Raw genomic sequence first — 12465 nt, 5'->3', positions numbered from 1 at the left:
TAGTAGTTTCATTCCATTGCCTTCAGTTATCGGAATTTTCAGCATCGTAAGTAATCGGTAATTAAAAAAAAATCTTATTCACATGAGTATTAAATAACAATTTATATGTCTGAACTTTAACAATTCCAAATGGATCTCGAAGGAAAGTAATTAGAAACCGCGTACTATTTCATTTATTACTTTACCTTTTGTGAAAAACTAGCCAATATAAAAAAACAATATTTATGCAGTAGGAATTTTCGAATAAATCGCTATTTTGTCTGTGTTTTTTAAAGAAGTCCAATTGAATTTTTTTATAAATCACGATCGTCGTCACCATCATCATCGTCATATCATCATTATGGATTAACACTCCGTCCGTTCTGCTCACTAGGAATGAAACTCTCCTCCGTCCTTCGACCCACATCTGTTTTCCCACAAGATTTGTTGAAGTAAACATTTTTAGTAAAAGTACTCCTATTGCACGTAAATTATTTCCGATTTATTTTACTTGTAGATAAGAATATGAATAAAATTCGTCAAATAGGAAAAATTGCCGAGATCATGAATTTCCGTGGAAACCTCGAAGTATATTTTTTTGCAGCGTCGAAATGCTTTCTCCTGCGTAATGAGAAAATAAAACAATTTTCCATCATCATCATCAGCAGCAGCAGCAGCAGCAGCAGCAGCAGCACGGCTTTGGCCCAGAGACCCGTTCAGGTCTCATCAGAATTGCTGGCTCCAACGCAATTTAGAACGATCAACACTTCTTCCTCTTGTAAAGTAACAAAACGATTTTCCATGAGTTTCATAATAAATTATTGAGTTCATACACACAACAGTAAAAACGCCATGTATACCTATCTTCCTCAGAAATCAAATCCTGCTCGGAATGGTCAGTCATATGAAATATAAGAAACGTAAAAAATTATATATTACAGTTATATGAACACTAATAAATATAATATAATTATTAAAAAATTAGTAAAAGTCAGACATGTTTCGGAGATGCTTCTCCATCCTCAGTGACTTTACCACGACGGAAGTCACTGAGGATGGAGAAGCATCTCCGAAACATGTCTGACTTTTACTAATTTTTTAATAATTATATTATATTTATTAGTGTTCATATAACTGTAATATATATTTTTTTACGTTTCTTATCAAATCTATGAACACTGTATAATTGGCTCAACATGTGTGGTTTATCTTTGAACATATGAAATATATGTTGGAATCAAAAGCCACAGTTTTTTTATTAAAATATAGAAGTGAATACGAATGAGACTACAAGAAATATGAAAAAATAATGCAACAAATTTGAAGCTGTAAGCCTAGCTTAACGATAATTTCTTTGTGATGTGAAAATACTATTATAAAAAGCATCATATATAAGGCCAAAAAATAATTATTGCACACAGAATGCAAAACTTAACCTGCTATACACAATTTTAAAAGTAAAAAAAAAAGCAACTGTTGTGCAAGGGAGAATGGTCTTTTTTATACTTTGGATAATAAAGTTTGGTAACTTTCACCCAGACATTTAGAACAATTTTCTTTGGGAAAAGCAGTCGTGTTGTTGTATTTCCGTACGTGAAAAACACTTTTGTTTTATAGTAAAGGATATTTTCCATGCACTGTCGATACATTTCAATGTCCAAATTGCTTTCTATATTCTAAAAGCATTGTGAAATTTATATTACACACCATAATAATGATCAAATAGAAACAAGATGGTCAGCTGTCTGATTTCACAACTGTCAGTTTAGTTGTTGAGGTCAAATGAGTCTTCAGAATTGACCATCGATTTGAAGGAAATTGATGAACTGCAAATAAGACGTTTGGCAAACTTTAAACATTTGACCTTCGTCAAGATGTCTTGATTGTGAATGGTGAAACTTGTTAGTAGAATTCACTTCATAGCTAGCAGTAAATTGAACAGGGACAATAATCCCTGACAAAGTGGCTCAAGTGCTAGCGCGCTGTCTTCCATCCAGGCGGTCAGGATTCGATCCCTGGCCAGGTTATGATAGAATATGAACAAAGCAGACGTTGCTGAGGAATTTTCTCGGGATACTTTCGTTTGCCTCTACCATTCCACCAACACTCTCCACCTTCCCGTCATTTCATCATCATCTGCAAAAGGCTGGGGCGAAGTCTTGGGTATAGTACGAGTTTCCTATGATGATGTTGGAGAAGCTTGGGGTTCCGGGCGCTGAGATAGGACCTGGCTCTGTCAGGGCTGAGACCTGTTACTATCGGATTCATGTGTCACTCTGGCAATCTGTTGGATTTGGCCAGTCATCGCATATATAGAGCTTACAATGGGTCAATGAAAACCTAAATGCAAGAATCAGTCCTGGCACAAAATTGGAATTGTATAGTGTTATAGTATTTGCTCCAAAGTAACTTTGTAATATGGAAGTATGATTTGGATTTTAAATACGGAAAGAATACAGACAACTGGAAGCTACTCACATCCTTTTCTTAAGCTTGCTTTTAGGATTCGTAGGTTTAAATCTCGGAAGAAATATCGACTTACAAAAAAAATAAATAAATAAAAATAAAAAAATAAATAAATAAAAAATAAAAATTAAACATGTAATAGGAGATACATAGCAACAACGATGCAAGTGAACTAAGTATGTTGACAGGATGTTGTTAATGACAGGTTTGCTTTAGAAGTTAATATTTTTGTTTTTCAATGAAATTAAGTTTATACAAAAGAATTATTATAATTTTTCAAAGACACATAATAGCTAAATAATTTCTTTACCTAAATGTATGGCCGAAAAATTATATTTTTATTACTTATCCATAATTGGTATGTAAACTGGTCTTTCTTTCACCGTCCTAAACAGTGACTTTATTTACAGTTGTGAATTAATAGTTATTTATGATACAAGTTCGTAAAGGTTCTCTTTTTTGGCACGAGTGTAAAGTCTGTGAAACGAGGCGAAGCAGAGTTTCACTAATACACGAGAGCCAAAAAGTTAACTTTAAGAACGTGTGTCGTACAACGTTTTTTCTACGATGGTACAAATTTACATTAAATAAATATTTCAACCAACAGATTAGCAAAAATAAAATCCACACATTTATTTTTAACTTCCTCATAAACAACACATTACAAAGAAAAGGTGTGCAATTTAAAATTAAATTTATGTAGGCCTGTCTAGCATTAATGAAATTTAGATACCAGTAATGGGTAAAATATTGTACAGCACACAAGAGTAAATAGATTTTACTCTCTTATACTATAAATTACTATTATTACCTCACGACATTCACTCTAGAGTAAATTTAAAAAAAAGTAAGTTATAGGGCCTATATATAGCCTACATGTATGCTTGTTAAGTAATCTAAATAAAGAAACATTCTAAAAATGAAAAATGTTAGAATGTATCTTTCATTAATGCTAGGCAATCTACATAAAAGTTGGTATATAATAGTCTATTAGTCCAGGACATCTAGTCCAGTTCCTTAATGTACAATTACCAAATTCGGTCCATTTATAGTTTAAAAGGAAAATTTTTGGAGTTTCTGTGTTTTATGTACATGATGCATGAAAGAATATTGTTCCCAAATAGAAGACAGCATGGCAAAATTCATCGCTCCTTTACCGCTTACGAAGTACCTTGGATTGCAGACAAATATCTCTGCAGACCATTGTCTTATGAAATGGTGAGATGTAGATGTCACGAGTGAATAAAATATAAATTATCTATAGAAAATTAACCCGAAAACAATTAGGTAATATAATTTACGTAATGTATAAGACCAGGACAGCGAGCAGGCTCTTAAACTATTTTCTTTTTTCGCAGGTGCTCCCTGGAACTCTTGCATCTCAGTACTTCGTTTCTGGAGATATCGTCTTAGGCATCCAGGGCTACAGCGCAAAAGACTTGCTACATGTGGAGGCAATAGAATTGGTGCGAGATCCCGGTAAGAGTTTGGAATTGCTGGTTCAAAAATGCGATGTCCCATTAGATAATCAAAACAATGAACTTCCAGCAAGTATATGGGGTCCAGAGTCTGTTCTTCAAAGACCAAGTGAATGGTTAAGACGATCACCTTCACCATTTGCACGAAATCTTATAGATCCCAAACCACCTGAGGTTGGCTACAGATCTTTAAATACGCTTAAGCAGCATTTTGAGTCCGTCAATCAAAACAGTACACAACCAGACCAAATAATAAGAACAGGTTACACACCAACTGCTCTTGATAGTAAACTGAAACAACAATTTGAATTAAATGAACAAACAGGTTATGAGCAAACAATGGGAGTAACACAGCCCATTAGTGAGATAAAGCAAGTGCAAATGGTTAATCAAGTATCCTCCGTAACACAGCACATGTCTTGTGGAAGCCCTCTCTCACAAGGTTCTCAATTTGATAGACATGTATATCACGAGGAGAAAAACAAACACATATCTTACAATATTCAAGAGACAAACCAATCTTCAGAGGAACTGCAAGAAAATATTGGAACTACATTAGAATATCAGCAGAATACTTCTCAAAAATCTTCAAATACAACGATTGTTGAACAAAAAACATCGAATCAAACATGTACAGCAATTCAGAAGAATACTGCGATAACGAATGTTTCGAATAGAATTGAAAATGTTACAGAAAAACAATGAATTCCATCGACTGCTGATATCTTAAAGAGACCAATATCGCCAGAATTCAACATGTTTCCAAACAGCAAGGGCGGCAGTCTTTTGAAATTGGTTCTCAGTAAATCTCTTGGAAATTATTCTCCACATGATTTTGAAAAAATGAGAGCAACTGAAACGTACGAAGAAAGTGATGACGGAGACGATGAAGATGAGGATGAAGACAGTGAAACGAGTGAAGAAGAAGAAGACGAAGATGAAGAGGCGACTGAAGAAGAAGATGGGGGTGACAATGATTGCGAAAGTCAGGAAGAATATATTCGATACATGTCCTGCGATTCTGATGTGGCTTTATCTTCACCTGGAGGAAGTGTCGTGTTTGACAGATATTGGATGGCTGAAAATGATGACGGTGCGTTGTCGGATGATAGTGAATTGGCGCAACAATGTCCAAGATCGCCTTCTTTGAGCAGGAATAGCAGTCGTGCTTCGGCGGCGTCTCCTTATCCAGACGACAGAGGGTGAGTTACATTATTGTACTCTTTCCCTTATATGAAGTGTATAGTAAAGAGTGTTACAGGTATGCCAAAATAAACTGGTAGAAATGCACAATTTCAGGACATGTGATATAAAGGATGTCTCTGAATTAGACCGATAAACTTTGTGGTCGGACAGATAACCTTTTTTGAAACATCTCTTGTTAAGGAACAAATGGGCCACGACGTAGTCTATCGTTTAAGTGCAACAAGGTTTTATGTAATTATAATTAAATGGGCGATTTTACAGGATGCAAATGACTAATCAGTTCTTTGAAAATTAATTAATGAATTTAATAAACAAATCATTAATGTTACAAGTATTCTTTTGACCCCAAAATACAGAAAAACACAAACAAAAAGAAAAAAAAAAAAAAGAAAAAAGGAAAAACACTTACTGCAGTACATAGCATCCTATTTATTCCTTAACAAAAAGTGTTTAAAAAGTTTTATCTATCAGATTCTAAAGTTCGTCGGTCAGATTTAGGGACACTCTATAGAGAAAAAGTTATTTTTACTATTCTGTCTGTTTTTTTTACTTGGTTATTTAACGACGCTGTATCAACTACGAGGTTATTTAGCGTCGATGAGATTGGTGATAGTGAGATGATATTTGGCGAGATGAGGCCGAGCATTCGCCTTACGTTACTTGACATTTGCCTTACGGTTGGAGAAAACCTCGGAAAAAACCTAACCAGATAATCAGCCCAAGCGCAACTACGGGTCGGTAGACAAGCGCCTTAGCCGACAGAGCTACGCCGGTGACTTTTTGTCTGTTGTATGGGCGGATTTCATTCATACTTATGATTGAGATGTTGATTTTCTATAAGTGTGAAGTGGAATTTAATTTTAATTAATAACAAAATGAAATGAAATTAACTGATTTTTGTGTCCGAGTGCAATTCCCTCTTATTGAGAAGTATGACTGGGTTTCCAAACCTGTGCTGGGACTTTACTTAATTTAAGAGAAATTAAATTCCAACTCACAATAATAAAAAAACAGTATTTTTTAAACACAATCATCATGAAACCCTAAAACCTAATGTTGTTATAAACACTTAACAAATTATTAGCAGTTCTTCCTTTCATATGATTCCAAAGTCAAGTATTAGATGACAGATGGGCATGTAAACACTGACATTGAAATGATTAGTCTAGGCCTATATCTGACCAATAATTACTAAAGCGCACAATCCTTTCCGTTCACATATGGTTCACATTTATGTACGAGCAAAGAATCTAAAAATATCCATAACGACAATGGAGTAGTCTAGGGATCAGCGAGCGGGACTCGTGCTTCGATGTTGGGCTGAGTTCAGTAATGGGTTCGAGTCCCACTTCTTCTGATTACCTGGATTAGTTTCCTCCGAGTTTTGCTCCTACTGTGAGGCAAATGTGAGGAAATCTCATGGCGAATCCTCTGACTAATCTCGCTATCACAAATTTCTCCGACACTAGGTAACCGTGAAATTGATACAGAGTCATTAAATAACCATAAGTTATAGATAGCGTCATTTCGTTACTAATCCTGCTTTATGTATAGTGTCTGAGTTTTATTAATACCCAGCCAGTATCAAAGACGGCGCTTCCTTTTAAGAAATAAGATAACAGTTTATTTATTGATTAGGCCTTCTCAAATGTCGCTCCAGTCACAACAAGCGGTAACATATGACTACCAATGATGCGTTAGCATTTGTAATTGACGTGCCGATATCAACTCCACGTGGAGTACGAAACACCGTTGTCATATCTCGAGTTTATTGACGCGAGTTTTTTTATTTTTTTTATTGGGTTCTTTTACGACGCTGTATCAACATCTAGGTTATTTAGCGTCTGAATGATATGAAGGTGATAATGCCGGTGAAATGAGTCCGGGGTCCAGCACCGAAAGTTATCTAGCATTTGCTCGTATTGGGTTGAGGGAAAACCCCGGAAAAAACCTCAACCAGGTAACTTGTCCCGACCGGGATTCGAACCCGGGCCACCTGGTTTCGCAGCCAGACGCGCTGACCGTTACTCCACAGGTGTGGACTTGACGCGAGTTGAAATAGATATATAGCTAATGGTAACTGTAACTAGGAACGATCTTTACAACGGAAACGTGACAACAATGCTTGGCAATGCAAGTATTGATGCGTGGAGAAAAAGATAAAATCGCAACATAAAGATTTCCGACTGAATATCAGTGGCGTAGCGTCAATATAAGCTAAAAAGCTCAGCTTTCCCAGTTAATAATAATTTCATAATAAACCTGCAGTTTATGAACAAAATTATTTATTAATTTTAATAGAGTTTATATTTATGCGTTAAATATTGTGATGCGGCAGCTCAAGATGATTCGTGATGCAGCAGTAAACAAGAAGCCTGCACACACCAGCTTCCAAGCAGACAGGTTTCTTTCACTCATTCTTCTCTGTAACCCACCCCGCAGATTTTCCATCCCTTTCTAACTAAACTACCCTCGCAAGAAGCTAGCTTTTACATGGAAGTAATTTAGTTTCCGAATTATCCCTTTTGTGAGTTGTGTTCAGTTGAAGCGTTAGTGTGCATTGTGGCTGGTATAATAAATAATGAGTGAAATAACAGTTCCTGACACCAATTTACTTGAATTTTTTAGGACAATTCTATTATCAAGACTGACTTACGAACAAAAGTGTGATTTAGAAAACAAATGACCGACTCCCTTGACTCCCTTGCTGTCAATGAAGGACATAATCAAAACACAGACGCGTACTTACGTAATGATAGTAATACTGTATCTATTGGCCGTTAATATTGTGATTTCTCTAAGTATGACAGGGAGTGAGCTAATGTTAAACGTATAAGTGTCTATTTGTTAGAGATACTGTATGTGTAAACAGTGAAATCATATTTTACTACATACCATTTGACGTCATCCCTTATTGGTGTTACTTAGAGGTTCGAATCAATCTTCGACTGCTGACTTGGCATTGACTATTATTTATTTTAAGACTATATTTTTGTAATACGTTTTCTCATATGTACATGAAAGACAACTTGAGTTAGCTTCCCCTGCTCAAAATTTCATGCTACGCCACTGCTGAATATTAAATGAACGCGCCGACTATACAGTAGTACATACATCGCACTGGCTATCTCCAAAGTATCACGCATGCTTGTACACGAATCTATGTCATATTTTATTGTGAACAAAATGGTAGGCCTATCAAATGAGATAAAGATAAGATCATTGGAGAGTGTTAATGAAATTAAATTACTGAAGAGAAGGAAATGGGAGAACCCGAAGAATATCTCTTATCCTCAGATTTTTCAGGCAAAACCCGGTATCGAATCTGCTTTGGATAGCACTGAGCTACCGTATTATGATGATTTCAATAAAGAAGGATGTTAGAAATTCTGTCATGATCTCACTTATGTATACGCATTTATGCATGTAGGTAGGCCCATGTACTAGTAATAACCAAGTATCTAGGGTAACCTTGGAGCCATGCATCGTTAATGTACCTAGTGTTCCCGAAACAAGGGCGTGCAATATTATTTCATGTCATTAATATTTTTAGAAGCGAGGTCTAGCGTTATTTGCGTCGTCTGCGCTATGTTCAACTCGCGCTTATCTATGTATACCGTGAGATACAAATTTTCTTTCGGTGCGATAAATGAACAATCCTGTTACCGTTTACCTAACCGTAGTTCAATTATCTGACTGCTCTTCAGCAAAGGGTTAGATTCCCAGACAAATTTTCTGACATTAATAGTCCACATAGCGGTTTTCTCATAACTTCGGTTTCCTCTACCACTTTAATTTCACCATTGCTCCATTATAATCTCATAAAAATATCTTCCACTGTGAATTGCTCTTGCATATGTATTTTTGAGTCATTATTTAAAGTGATAAGACATAAAATTTCTCTAAACCAAATTCCAGCATGCCTTGTTCACACATGTATTTATTTAAATCTACTGCGTGGAAGGATCTTAATTTTTTTCGTTAATGTATTGCTCAGTTTTTTCTATATTTACTTTTGGATCATGATTTCTTCCGGGTTCAGAATTATATATTTATGACTTCTTTCGGAAATCGTTCTTCCTTCTGAATTCTGATATCTAAGTCGTATAGTTTAAGCTCGGCCGAGGATAATAAAAATAATCAGCATGGTTTCTTTCAGAAATAATGTTTTCCACTTAGTCCCCTCTCTCGGTGTTAGAATGATAACAATTTTAAGTGTAGGTTATTTCCGAAGTAAAATGAAAGTGTGAGTTCGAGTTCCCTTGGGACGACTACCTGGTTAGCTTTTTATCTGGAGGGTTATCTGGAGACTGTAAGGCGAATGTCTGGCAATCGCACTGCGAATCTTCGGACTCATCTCGCCAAGTACTATTTCGCTGTCACCTATCCCAACCAAAGCTAGATAATCCTGTTGGTACACCATCTTTAACAACCGATTCAAAAAGTGACAGGGAATCCACAGAATTTTGATACGTCTTTGTTTTATTGCTTTGTTGATATATTAGCCTTTAACAACACAACAGGCTATATAATAGATCTTACTATCCGCTTCGAATTGAATACAGCTCAACCGAAGGATGTCAACAATGAGAAGAATCAAATTTATGGTCCAACTGTTCCTTATTATTTAAATTTGTGTAAGTTATAATCTATTGAATTATTGGATTATTAGTGGGTGCTAGAGGCACAATTACAAAAAAAAATATTAATTTCTGCAAAGAGTTCGGTTTTGAATCCTCTTTCTTTTTATTATTTAATGCTTTATTGTATTTGATTTTGGGTTTCTTATGAGTTATCACATAACTCTCATCACTTATGTATTCACTTGCAAGTAGATTACGCAACACTCGACAGATGGCAACACGCATGTGCAGCATCTAGCGGAGACTTTCTGAATTCCGTGTTACGCTAAAAATGTGACATTTTCTAATGACAAAAGACGTATTCAAGTCGAAAAATAGGAGTTCTTATGTAGTAGAAATTTTTCGGCAAATTTACTGATCAACTGTTCCTCTCCCCATCAAGTTTCCTTCTCTGTAGGCAGATGTCTCTGTGAGCCATCGTTTCTGTTGAGATTGCACCACAACGTTTACTCAGATTCTAAAGATGGGACAAAACGTACAATAAAGGCCGCAGAATTAAGAAAACTAAGAAAGATATCATCATGGGCTTGCGAATACTATTTTTTTTTCTGGACAACCGTTAGAATTAGAGCAAGACATTATTACCGTCCTCTGTTCACCTAACTATGCTATACAGCCTGCTATTCTGTGGACGAACTTCATGTAGTTTGGCAGCTAATGTCGTTTACATTCTGTACACATCCTTGGCACGCGCAGCTGAAATGATTCGAGTGCGCTCGACCACGTATGCAAGCGAACACTTAAATTCTTCAGGTATTTTTTCTGACAGTTGGGCTTCTATGAAGCTAACAAAAATGAATGTGTGATCATTAGCATATGCATAATATCCCTGTTTCCTATTGCTTTTTATAATAGAACATACAAAAATAATGGACTACTTGTGAATTAGGCTACTTTAACAGCATTGTACTTTGTTATAGTAAAGCAATATCTTTCAATATCTTTCATCTTGTAAGCGGTTTTGTCGGTATCATTTGAGCCGTTCAGAGCAGAAGTGGTGTAAGTCGAAATTGGGTAATGAGGTTTAAAATAAGAATTCTGTAAAATACAGCGCAAAGTAGCAATTAATATGTACTTCGTGCTATCCACTGACTACTAATAGTTTAAATAAATTTAATATTAATTGCTACTTTGCGATGTATTTTACAGAATGTTTACTTTAACCCTCATCACCCATTTATGACTTACACCACTTCTGCTCTCAACGGCTCATTTGCTAATTAATCTACCCAGGAAGTAATCGAAAGTGTATCTTTAGAGAAGTGTTACTTTTCACTTAAGTACCTAACACGTAAGTCTTTTAGAGAGGGATTAACGCTCGGTAACTCTTTGTGTTCACTAAACAAAAATTATTTTTGGAGAAACCATTGGTCAAGATCTTTTCACATGTCGAAAATCTATGATAGTTTATTTACTTCTACACGTATAAACATTTATACCTGCGTTAAGAAATTGAAGTTTCTTTTTAAAATCATTGCTCTCTCCCGGGTTTTAACCCAGCAACTTAGGATCAACATCTAATGGCTCGCTCGACCAATGAGGGCAACTGTCCTCTATTTCAGTGCTGAGATTAATTTTATTTACAATTAACTTAAATTTATGCTTCATCTTCGAACTAACGTTAAGTCTTCATATCTATCACTTTGGTCGAATATACTAGAAGTCATCTCGTTTGCGTAGTTGTCGCTACACACATATTTTAAAGGCTGATGCCGCGTGTTTAAGAACATGTAACGTCATATAAATATCGGGCGAATAGTGCTAGTTTTGGCAACGTTTCAGCAGTTCACTTGGGCTCAGTGCTTCGTGTGAAGCTAAGGAAATCTCTTTGGAGTCTCGCCTTGTCACCCTCGACACACGACGCGTTCTTTACACTTATCCAGTTCTACGAGATTTTCAGTCGAGATTTTTGTAGACATAAATGACAGATTGACTGTGAAAAATAATAATTATATCCAGGGTTTTTATTTCCAAGAAACTCGAAATACGTTTCTTCTTTCGAGAAGTTATCTAGGATTTTACAAGTTTTCAAATTACCTTTTAGGATTTTGTTAATTTCTTAGAAAGATATGAAAAGTTGCAGCATACTGTGATTGTACTACTTTTTATTTCACGATGTTTCAACTGCAGTTTCAACGTAGACGAGAAATAGCCAACGAATTTTGCGTGGAATCCTTTATTAGGGCAACGTTGTTTTACATGCCGTAAATCTACGACATGGACCTCCTAGTTTTACTTACCCACCATAGGAAATCATGCTAAGGAGTTAACAAATAAATAAATAAATAAGTAAATAAATAAATAAATAAGTGATCCACATCACCTCTTTTTATGTTCCATCAAGTTAACAGAATATAACTGTCATAATTTGAAGTAAAAATTAAGGTTAAGATTATGATACTAAAAATGTGAGATTAGGATAGATTCGAAGGTAATAATCCAGAGTTTACCGATAATCTATTAAAACATGTGTTTTATACTTCCTTCCAGCCTCAGTGGAAAGACTAGTGAATTTAAATCAAGTGCTTGAATTACCACAGTAAATCCCGCAGAATCCATGATGCCTTTAAAGGTGAACGAAAAGGAAACATATTTTCTTTCGATCTCTTAGAATAATAGTTAAAGAAAGTTAACTTTTTTTTTATCCAATGCCGATTTTTAGGTCCTATATTCATTCTCATTCCCCATTGGTT

At 35.5% G+C, this 12465-nt stretch overlaps 1 protein-coding gene across 3 annotated transcripts in view; it reads left to right on the top strand.

Annotated features, from left to right (window-relative positions):
* Positions 1–12465, top strand: part of LOC138710756 (uncharacterized) — a 290182-nt gene that overhangs the window by 9624 nt on the left and 268093 nt on the right. For all 3 annotated transcript variants that reach the window (XM_069841855.1, XM_069841853.1, XM_069841854.1), the window contains exon 2: positions 3804–5125. In XM_069841855.1, the coding sequence (XP_069697956.1) occupies positions 4680–5125 (446 nt within the window). In that variant the 5' untranslated portion in view covers positions 3804–4679. The remainder of the gene's footprint in view (positions 1–3803; positions 5126–12465) is intronic.

Source organism: Periplaneta americana, chromosome 12 (assembly GCF_040183065.1).
Source record: "Periplaneta americana isolate PAMFEO1 chromosome 12, P.americana_PAMFEO1_priV1, whole genome shotgun sequence".
NCBI classification, from domain to species: Eukaryota; Metazoa; Arthropoda; class Insecta; order Blattodea; family Blattidae; genus Periplaneta; species Periplaneta americana.
The sequence above is the reverse complement of the archived record's forward strand: the minus strand, read 5'-3'. Positions and strand labels throughout refer to the sequence as shown.